The sequence below is a fragment of the Cottoperca gobio genome, chromosome 11 (genome assembly GCF_900634415.1).
Source record: "Cottoperca gobio chromosome 11, fCotGob3.1, whole genome shotgun sequence".
In the NCBI taxonomy this organism is placed as follows: domain Eukaryota; kingdom Metazoa; phylum Chordata; class Actinopteri; order Perciformes; family Bovichtidae; genus Cottoperca; species Cottoperca gobio.
In genome coordinates, this window is record NC_041365.1 from 5,371,605 (window position 1) to 5,383,151 (window position 11,547).

At 40.5% G+C, this 11,547-nt stretch overlaps 1 protein-coding gene across 1 annotated transcript; it reads right to left on the reverse strand.

Annotated features, from left to right (window-relative positions):
* Window positions 1-3,866: 3,866 nt before the first annotated feature.
* Window positions 3,867-10,747, reverse strand: mrpl3 (mitochondrial ribosomal protein L3). The gene is made up of 10 exons (XM_029443864.1): window positions 10,509-10,747; window positions 9,340-9,521; window positions 9,161-9,252; window positions 8,201-8,299; window positions 5,931-6,030; window positions 5,739-5,799; window positions 5,425-5,533; window positions 5,215-5,292; window positions 5,010-5,087; window positions 3,867-4,095 (listed from the first exon to the last, which is right to left on the reverse strand). The coding sequence occupies exons 1-10, from the start codon at window positions 10,580-10,582 to the stop codon at window positions 3,946-3,948; spliced, it is 1,023 nt and encodes a 340-aa protein (XP_029299724.1). The 5' UTR covers window positions 10,583-10,747; the 3' UTR covers window positions 3,867-3,945.
* Between the last annotated feature and the right edge of the window lie 800 nt (window positions 10,748-11,547).

Below are 11,547 nucleotides of genomic sequence, written 5' to 3' on the forward strand. Positions count from 1 at the left end.
CACACACACACACACACACACACACACACACTAATAATGTCACAGATTAACCTGCTCCCCGAGTGTCAAAGGTCAGACAGTTAACTCTTGCTTCTTCCCTCAGTCTCCTCTCCCTCCTCCCCCGTCTTGCCTCCTGCTTCTCCCCCTTTCACTGCTGTCATTTAGTTTTTCACCTGGGGTAACATCCCTCTCTCTTTACCCCCCTCTCTTCAGCTTCCTCCCTTGGCTTCCATATTGATTTACTCAGTATCCTGTGGTTACATTCTTGTGGCGAAGGTTTCCGGCTGAAAACCGATGACATTTACCTCACAGTCAACACACGGCTCATTTAAACCCCATATAAATAGCGTTTACAGTACATGCAGATGCTGTGAAAGTTATGATTACAGACATTTTGAACATCTAATGGTGTCATGAACCTCATTTGCTATAACTGAGAAGTGTGAGTGCCCTGAGTGCTGTTGGTAAACACCGAAAACACAACCATGAATATGTTTGGTTGATCTTTGTTCCCATACTTTGCCCTCTCCTTGTTCCCTATTGTCACGGCAACTCTACTTTTCCATTCCTCCATTGGTCCTTGTTACCATGGAGATGTGTCAGATCCAAGGTGGACTTTAATTGAGGGGAAAAAGTGAGACAATGAAAAGTAATGAGAAAGACTGTTTTTGGAAGGTCAGATAAGTAGAGGCATTGCACACACACACACACACACACACACACACACACACACACACACACACACACACACACACACACACGCACACACACGTACACGCACACACGCACGTACAAAACATATCTGAGGGCAGGATAGCAACACCTGTGGAGAGGAAGGTGGGGACTCACAGGCTTCACCCTGCTTTCACCCAGTGGTGCTGGAAGGAAGGAACCCAATTTTAACAACATGGGTGGGAGTCAACACACACACACACACACACACACACACACACACGCAGGTGTGCTCAATTGGGAGGGGCTCGTCACAGCAGGACCACCGGCAGTGAGGCTTAGAGGGATCGTGCAGGGTTCTTCTCTCTTTCCTCATATAGTCCTTAAAAAGCCTCTTATTGGATTATAATCAACAACATGCATTGTAATATCTATACTTTATCAGTAAATGTATACTGTATGTACATCAATGATGCAGCTTTTGTGTGTTCGTGACAGAAACACAATGTTATGCAGTCAGAACAATCAATTCACAAGTGACTCTATTAGAAACTTTAAATGTCAACGCCTCTACTGATTGTATTCAGATTGTATTCAGTCTAATAAAAGCGTAATGTTCTCTTCCTGGTGAAAAGATTCATTCATTTTTATCCCTCATGTTAATTGACTTGAGAGCTTATATAATGCCATTGCCTACTGATGCTGAAGTCAGTGTGAAAATGCATTAACATTCTCTCACTTCCAAGTGCTCTCCTGTTTTTAGTGTGTCCCTCCTGTCACTACGGACTTACAGTACAACCGGCTCTCTGACTGAGGGAGTTAATGTGTTCAAGAGCCAGCTGTCCCTCAAACAACACACTCAATAATTCATATTGCACAAACACTCACATGCTGATCTGTGTGTGTGAATGAGTGTGTGTGTGTGTGAGTGTGTGTTGAGATGCAGGTCACTTCAACACTTTTTGTGTAAACTCGGCAGCAAAGGAAGTAGCAACATAAGTGCTGACCAGTCATGGGCGCAGAATTGTTGCTTGCTAAGGAGGGAATCAAACTGTGTGTGTGTGTGTGTGTGTGTGTAGGAAGCAATGGAGGGAGGATGTGTGTATGTCCTCTTCACTAATGGAAATCAGATCTCTCATGTGTTGAGCCAGCAGAAGTAGAGAAGTAGATCCATCATGTCAGACTGGGGTCAACCTTCATTTACACACTTCAGGTCATTTCCCAAAAAGTTTAGATGGAGCCAAAACCTGTCTTCTTGCTCTTTAATTAACAAATGCAAATGCTTTCAGGGATCTAATATCTGACTGATTTGGTTAGAGCATTTAAATATGTAGATTTGCAAACTAGTGCCAAGAGACTTGCTTTGGCATGTTGTCTTTAAACGCTTTATTGCTCCATATGCTCAAAAGCTCATCTGCTTAGGTCCGAGGTAAGACCAAAAGTAAGACTCATATTTAGTTATTTTTGTTCTTTCAAAGCTGTATTTTACATAAGTTAATGTTAAAAGTGCTTCCACTTAATTTATCAGTTGATCACCCGACAAATTTGATATTCAATTCAACCAAATACCAAATGTTTTTGGTTCCAATCTCTCAACAATCAATCATTTCTGGTTTGCTTATTGTTCAAGTACATATCTGGGTTTTGGACTGTTGGTGAAACAAAACAAACATTTTGAAGACGTCAACTTGGGCTCTGGAAACTTGTGATTGGCGTTTTTCCCTATTGTCTGACATTTTGTAGAGCAAATGATTAGTCAAGAAAAATCATCATCAGATTCATCAATCATAAAAATAATTGTTAGCTGCAGGCCTTGCTGAGGCCAAGTCCTTTCAATGAACAGAGACTATCTTTTTGCAAGGCCTGCTGAATGGTAAATTATTAATGTTGTTCCCTCTAAATACATTATTATATACTATACATACTGTACTTGAATCTATCACATGTTCAGGTGCTTTGTTTCTGTAATCAGGTCATTAGTTCATTGAGTGGAGTACCACACTGAAGACTGACTAACCTACTGGTGTTTTACCACTTCAAAGCACACAAACAAACATACAACAGCAGGCTTCAGTTCTCTGTCTTCTCTTTCTGCTCTGCTGCTTTAATAGGCAGCAATCCCCCACCCCTCCTCTCTTCCACCCCCACAAGAGCCAGATGATGTGCAGGCTCCACAGAGCAGGACTTTCAAACGATATCATTACCATTTCAAAGAACCTGCTGCCGCCTGATGGACCTACAAGTTGTGGCATGATATATAGAGCAGGATGTTGTTAGCCACAAACTAAAATCACCAACTTACATCTTGTTTTATTATCTAAATGTCACGCATTACCGAGTCTGCCGGTTGTGTCGCGTTTCAATTACAGAAAAGGCATCAATGCAGTGTTTGTATCCGCAGTTGTTGCAGGGTTTTTCTGTTAGGCACTTGTCAGTGTTTCAAACAAGCCTTGTTTTCGCCGCTGTCAATTGCATGGCAGATATAGAGCAGAGAGGGACTGCATCACATGCAGGCCTCTCAGGATATATTTACACCAAACAAGAGACCAACACTTTGGAGGACATGATTCTGATTTATTAAAGTTAATGTTCGAAAAGGTGAGGGGACCCACACGGTGCAGGAGGGAATCTGTCAGCCACAAACACACTTTAACACCCAGCAGTTCCTGCTGCAACATTAATGTCCTCATTTATTCTCTTATGCACAAATGTCAACCTTTGTCAGCTTCCACCCCTGCCTCTCCTTTTCTCCCCCTTTAGTCACCCTCCACACCTTTACTCACTGCCTCTCGCATCCTTCAGTGTTTCTACTCCTTTGTATTTCCTTCCTTCTACCCCATTCATTCCTCCACCCCTACCGACAAGACACTTTCCCTCCTCTCTCTATATTCCCCTCACTCTTTTACTCTGCGTTGTGCAACTCATTGTATCCAGCTCACCACCTGCACCTCCCTCCCTTCATCCTGCATAGATATTGCACATTTCTCCACCACATCTGCCTCTTTTGTTTTTTGTTTGTCTCTTTTTTTCCCCCTCCTCTCTCTGCTTGGGGATCCTCTAGTGACATCATCACTCCTACAGTTACCATGGTTTCAGGGGGAAGGGACCGTAATAACTGTTTGGATCAAACAGATGGGCTCGGTGCTGTTGCATCTCAAACACAAAAAAAAAAAAAAAAAACTGAAGAGGCTCAAGACGCTCAAAGGAATTACTCTTTATTGCAGGATCCAGACAAAATGTATGGGTTTAGATGAAAACATGGTGTGTGTGTGGTTAGGTCAGTGATAATGATTGGTCTGTGTGAATGAACACGTTATCCTCGTACAGGTCTTCATCCAGGTCGCCTTCCTCTTCTGTGAAATAGGTAGGGAAAGGAAGGCTGCGCAGGCTGGACTTCCTGTTTGGCAGCACAGTATCTCGGACCTGGAACACAAACACACACTTTTTGTAATAGCTGCAAGGAGACCGTTTCAATTAGTACTGAAGCAATTAAGTGACAGGAAATGTTTTTTGTAGTTGCTTACAAAATTAGAAAATCGTTCTCGTTAGTTGAATTCTCCAGCTTCTTAATTTGAGGATTTATTGCTTGTTTGTTTTATTTTATTCTAAACAAAATATCCTTTGGTGTTGGACTGTAGGTAAATCAAAACAAGCACTTTGTTAATGCCACCTTGGGGTTTGGAAACTGTTAAAGGCATTTACCACCATTTTCTAAAATTCTGAAACTTCACCCCCCCCCCGTCAGAAAGCATAAAAAGTGATTAAAGGATTACAAAGTTACTTTTGTCATTTTAAATAATCATTACAATTATTTACACATGAACATGAGGGCTGCACAGAATAAGAGAGACAAACAATCATGCAGATACATTATTATTCTGCATGTGTAATACGATATAAGTAGTTCCAGGTATTTGTGTGTGTGTGTGTGTGTGTGCGCATGTGAGAGACAGCTGAGCTGGGTGAAATGCAATGCACATTTGTATTCATTATCGCTTGTCTGCAAAACAAATAATAGGCTGTGTGTGTGTGTGTGTGTGTCCGCGCACACACACACACAAAAGGCGAACACAACATGCTGAGTATGGAGAAGGATGCTGTGGATATTACTAACATCATTAAGGTGCGCGCTCCCATTCAACCTCACAAAAAAACCACACAAACATTAACAGGTGCACACACACACACACGCTGCTGATCCAGCACAGTGCCAATGAAGATGAATCACACTGTCTTGCAGGTGTGACGGTGTTTTACAGGTGCAAGGTCACTTGTGTCAGAACACTAAGCATGCTTGGATTGACCTTCGACTTCACGATGTACATGATTATTTTTACCTTCAATACGCAGTTCTTGTGGCCGGGGACAGAGCCTTGAACATACAGCACATTATACTTGGTATTGACCCTCCATATCTGCAAGAGAGAGAGGATGCAGATGAGAGAGTATTGAATTGTCAAGGACAAACAAGTTCAAAACCACGACTGTGTGCGTGTCTGTGTTTGTCCTTATGAGTGTGTGTGTGTGTGTGTGTGTGTGTACCTTTAGCCCATGAGCTGTGATGTAGACGTCGCCCATCATGCCGGGCATCTTCTTCCCTTTGAAAACTTTGGCTGCATCCTAGACACAGATGATAAAAAACAAGCGCTCACATTACTGGGAAGCCAACTGTTCATGTTTGGCATGGATGAGCCTCTTACACAGTGTGCATGTGCGCGCGTGTGTGTGTGTGTGTGTGTGTGTGTGTCTTACCACAGGTCCAGAAGATCCCGGTCTGCGATGTGTTTTGGTTTGGCCGTGGGTGGCTGGCTGGCCTTTGAACCCCCATCGCTTCATTACGCCTTGAAAACCTTTACCAATGCTGAACACAGACACAAGAAGATTCATGCTTTTGTTTTCATCTTATATTCAAGTATGATGACTTGTGCGTCGGAGGATAATGATGTAAAAAGAAAAAGAGAGGTTTGAAGAGGTTTCTTGTGAAGTGAAAAACTGATCTATTTTTAAAACATGATGCCGGGGCTGAAAGAGGGCAAGGCGTTGGAGAGGAAGCGCCAGGAACTTACGTTTTGGCTGTGACGTCCACATATTGGCCTGGACGGAAATGTGCTGCAAACAGAGGAGTGCCTAAACACACGACAAGATTACATTACAAAATGTGTACAAAACTGCCAAACAAAAAGGAGATTAGATTCTATTGTGCGACAGGGAAAATGTAGTAAATGAATATTTCTTCAATTTGGTGCACGTGTGTATACCTGGCTTGATGATGCCGTTGTCTGAGACTTTAAAGGTGGTTACTTTTTGTTTCGGAGGCACCCCTGCATTCCTGAACATCTCCATTTCCTCATCAGACCTCTTTCAATCCGAATGATAGGAGAGAGAAATGTGGAGATGGATGGGAGGGAGATAAAAGTGGTAGGAACAGCAGTTGGACTTTGGCATTTTAAAATGAACAGTGGGCCTGTTAAGACTGTACAGGAGCCAAACACACACACACACACACACACACACACACACACACACACACTTGGCAATGAGCGTCTCTGACATTTGCTTTCACTCGGCTCGCTCTCATCTCAGCTCATCCAGTCACTCTAAACTGTCCCTTTCAACAGAAGGGTGAAAATCAGCCTGCCAAAGCTCGTCACTCTGGCAAACTCTGCCTCCGACTGAAGCGTGATGTGGTCGTGTGAGGGGGATTCTGAGCAACTGAACCAGCATCTAGCGAGACTCAATGAATAAAATTACACTTTGATTTATTCACCTTTTTTTTTTTTTACCTTAAAAAGAGGGATATTACATTTCAAAAAAGGTAAAACATCCTCCTCATACATACTAAAAGGGCTGATTATCTTTCAAATAGAATGTCTACCCTTTCTGCAATGCTCAGAGAGTAAACTGAAGAGCCAGTGCTGCTGTCTGTCACCTCAGGTTGCAGTGTTTGTGTTTTAGAGGTCAGATGTGCAGTCTGACGCAGTGATGGGACCTGAGAGTTTATTACAAGCTTCTCATAGTTATCAATGAAATCTATTACATCCCTTTTATTTAGACACCTGAGATTAAATACAGCCATTACTGGCCGAGTATAATTTCCCAACTATGGATCTGTATTCATAATAAAGTCATAGAACTGGGGGGGGATATGAGCTCAATGCTACAGGGAAATTACAAAATTCAGTTATGCTTCCATAAAGCCGTCACACTGATTAGATTTATTTCATGATTATGAAATGTAGCCAGAACTAAAATGAACAGAAATGGAGATTGTGATGTGATTATGTATTTGGTAAAACGCATAGTGACTGGTATGATCGGATGATATTCTCAAACGTACCAATCAACAACATATTAGTTTCAACCTAATTTATGACTCATTTAATTAATATTTAAAAAATGCTGAGATTATTTGTGAAGGGCTTATTTATGAAAGAATTCAAACGAACAAAAAGGGCACATTTTATTTTTTTGTATTTAATTACCGATTTCAATTCACTGTTCTGCTACAGCCTTTACGTAGGCTAATTGTAGTTGATGCTGGCTAATGTTAGCCAACTATCGCAGTATGACAGACAGTCAGTTTACTGTCTCTTCTCCACGTGTACTTCTGATACAAAAGCTTAACATTTAGCATTACACCATAACTGTCACCAGCAGCCATACATACCAGGTGTTTCCCCTGCCTGGTAGCTATTTAAAAAACACCTGGTTTGTGCAGGATGTCTTGTGACGCACTAGTGAGAGTTCTCTCTGACCAATCAGTGGTCTGCAGTGTTTTAACTCCACCTTTTAGTATTTGCTCAGCTCGCTTGGAACCTCGCATGAGGTGGTACTATAAAAAGTACCAGGTACGATCCACATCTTATAATGGAAAACAAAAAAAAGAGTGAGTAGAGCCGCACCCTGCTGTGGGAATGCACCCAGAGAGATAGAAATAGCAAACTACTGTCAATAGCGATCTTTTATATTTTTCACTCAACCCAGATTTTAAAAAGCCGGTGAAACAACGGCGTACACAAGAGCCTTATAATGCTGAACCAGAATTTACCAAAAATGTTAAGCCATTCTATCAGTAGCACAAGTGGAGAAGAGCAAAAACTATTGGTCTCCATCAACTCCTGAGGGAAACATCTCGCTCTTTAGCTGCTGACTGCTCCACGGCGTTCAGCAGATTGTGTCTAACTTTATCAGTCTGCTGTTTGGTGGGGAGCAGTTAGTGGGTTTTTAGTAAAAAGAAATAGCCTGAAAGTGAACCGAAAAAACTCTCAACACAAGTAGCAGGAGAGACAGATCAATAATGAGCTGAAACGTGCTGTAAAGCTCTGTACAGCCAAGGGACGCAGACTGGTGGTCCTTTTCTGTAGGTGCATCACTACAAGCAACCCTTTCATATAGTCATTAAATACATTGTTATTACCAACATTTAGTTGAATTTACTTACCAGACATTTCAACATCATATGTCAACACATCACAGCCAAGATAAAACCCTTACACGTGCATATATTTACAATATTAACAGCTCTTACATAGAAAGGTGATACGTTTTTCCCTCCTACCAAGAGGGCAGCGCTGTGACCGTTCATGTCTTCCTTGGACATGTACTTTAATACGTGGCAGTCCTGCACCTGAAAACAAAAACAACCACCAGCTAATTTAAGGCATTTAGCAATACTTTTCCAAAATGATAAACTGTAAGTAAATCAAAAGACGAAGAACAAAGAGGAAAATAGAACCCGCCAAAATCAAAATGTCTTTTGTACAAAGCAACAAATCAAACCTGCACTATATGTATTCGCTGCATTATGAAATACTTTCAGCTTCGCTTCACATAGAACATGCACCACAATGATAAGTGGCAGGAGTACTTTCACCCTGAGAAAGTTCATTAAAACTCTGTACTTTTCATCGAGCACAGACTGTTCCTGCATCAGCTGAAAAGAAACAAATGACTAAATGTGATAAAAGTGACTCAGCAGATACACGTTTCTGTATGGCCTTGAATCTGACATTAAGTGGAAGTGATGGCAAATTTAAAAGAATGTCTGACTATTAACATTGACATTTCAAATTGTAACAGGAGTTTGTTATGCTACCCACTGTAGTAAATATTTATCAATAAAAGAGTAGATTAAACACACGGCCATGGTTAGACATCAATTTACTTCACTGACAGATTAGTCAATGAGATTGAAACGTGATCCGAATAAACCCGACATCAAATATCTCCTCTTTGCACCTTGAAGGATCCAAAGACTGCAGGTGATATTTCAAGGTGTTCAATATTTGCGATGTTACCCCCACACTGGACAGAATAATTTCATTTATTTGACTACTCTTCTGACCTGCTGGTCACTTCATTATGGATCACAAACACACATTATGATTCCTGAAGAATACCTGCAGCTGTTTTGATGCAACACTAAGGTACAAACAGATGCAACAGAGGCAACAGGTGTGTGTGTGTGTGTGTGTGTGTGTGTGTCTACCTGTAACATGGTGACTGCATGTTTTTCTCCCGTTTTCATCCAGATAGGAGCCATCCCCAACTTCACGGCTACTAACCCAACTCTTTGACTACCTGGGAAGAGGAACAGATAAAAAGGCGGTTTAATTGTGAGCAAAGAGGTCCATGACGTACACAGCTCTCACTAATCACGACACCTACCCTCTGTCCACTCATGACGCGGCCAGGGCTCATCTTTGAGCGGGTTGAGCTTGTCAGTCGTTTGTTTCCTGTATTCCTCTGCCATGCTCTTCCTCATGTACTCCTGGTTGTCCTCTGTGAGGTGTTCATCAAACCTTATTGTGGTATTTACTGTCCTAAAACACCCCACCAAATGGGCAGGACTGCAAGAATAAAAAAATTCAGTTAGACTAATAATGGTCAGACACATACCCACAACTGTGTCCAATAAACACAAGAGTACCACATGTGCTTATTTAGTTTAGGGCTGAAACTAACAATTATGTTTGCAATATTATTTCCAATTATATTTGAGTCAATGAAATGTCAGAAAATAGTTAGATATGCCCTTCACAATTTCCTAGAGTACGAGGTGCTTACTTCGGATAGCTCATCTTTTCTGATAAAGTGTCAAACTCAAACACTTTTCTTTTGACAAACAAATAATTGATCATCAAAATTGCTGCTCTTTAATTTTCTGAGGATCATGTATCTCAGGGCTAATTTATGCATTTACTGACTCAACTACACTGACATTTGCCTTGCTGCTTCAGATCTCATACTACTCTGTCAACTTTAGTTTACTTAGTCACTTGCTAGTGAGTAATAGCAGGTCTATGTCCACACAGTTTGTGCATTTCAGTGCATAAATGTCATTGCTTAATGACCAGTCTAAGACAGAAATCTTTTTGAACCCTGGTGACCTTTTGTCATATTAAAAGACTGCCCACGTCTGCTTGCAGATGGCGATCAACACATTACTCATGTGTTACTGAAGACTGAGGAGTGGGTCATTAGTTTGGTCCTTTATGACAATCTCTACATTTATCATTCAGTAATTCGTGCAAAACACAAATGACCCGGAGAACATTTCAGCTGTGCAAAACAATAACAATGACACATCTAAAGAAACTGTAGGAAATATTTGCAATTAAATGGTAAGATACAACTCACAAGTTTAGCATTGCTTTATAATGAGTAAATGATATAATTAGTCAATGTATTAACAAATAAAAGGCTTAGGTAAAAACAGAAAGGACAGTAAATAACTAAACAACTAAACTGTATCGCTAATTCACCACAGCAACCTAGTTTAGCTAAGATAACGTTATGTGTGACATTACTACAACTAGCATGTTAGCATTAGCTACCTTTCAGCTGCTGCTCGGAGAGAAATGAGCCGAGGACCCCGATGAAGCAGACACCTACTGCTCCACGCCAACATCTTGCTCTTTAATATATACACTTACACATAAATATAAAAACTACACACAAAATAAAGGTGCAAAGGGTCTCACAACATATTCACAACCATGCCTTCGTTTTTAACCTGTTCTAAATGTCACCCTGACAACTTCCGGTACGTGAGAAAACAGTTCGGCTGCACAAAGGGTCATGACAAAGGTTCCGCATCAAACTAACAGTTATACATTTTATAACCTATTCAATATGATATCCAAAAAGACATTAAACTATTATGTTTGTATAAAACGTAATTTTGTTGACGGGTTGATACAAATAATCCAATCCAATCCAATTATTGACCTTGGAAATAACAATCAACATCACAATATCACCTTGAAGTCAATTTAATAGTTTTTGAGCTTTCAATCAAATTAGATGTAATGACCTTCATCAAAAAATGGAGTTTGCCCAGTTGTCATGGAAATGTTGATGTTTAAATTTCACTATAAAATGCATAAAAAGAATATAAAACAATGATAAATAAAACAATAAACATTTATTTGGTCAAATATCAAACAAAACAAGTACTGTTGATTCGGGGCTCCTTTTCGACAGTCTCCTGAATTGTATAATATTCTCTGTAACATATGAAACTGTTTTAAATTCATAATTATTATTATTATTATTTCCCTACTGTCCTGGTTAATTGTATTACACATTACAAATATAGCTTTAGAGAATGATTAGACGTTATAATATACCAGCACAGAAGGTAAAGTATGATTTTTGCTAATTTTCAGTGGTTACTCCCATAATGTATACATGTGATCTTCTCAGTATAACTCTTTTGATATGGGTGGACTCTGAAACAGTTATCAGGAGGCTCGTGTGTTGAATACTGATCTGACGGTCAGAGACTGCAGCACGTATGGAGTGTACTCTCAGGACAGCCCAACTTTGGTTCTCCCTAATTAACTAAATGGAGATTCGTGGGATAATTTATTC

What these genes read in the sequence shown, in the direction of transcription:
- mrpl3 (XM_029443864.1), bottom strand. Translation starts at nt 10,582, where the DNA reads ATGTTGGCGTGGAGCAGTAGGTGTCTGCTTCATCGGGGTCCTCGGCTC. An exon ending in ATGCAGTCACCATGTTACAG is followed by an intron (nt 8,300 to 9,160) that starts GTAGACACACAC and finishes TTTTGTTTTCAG; the next exon opens with GTGCAGGACTGCCACGTATT. An exon ending in AAAACGTATCACCTTTCTAT is followed by an intron (nt 6,031 to 8,200) that starts GTAAGAGCTGTT and finishes TCGGATTGAAAG; the next exon opens with AGGTCTGATGAGGAAATGGA.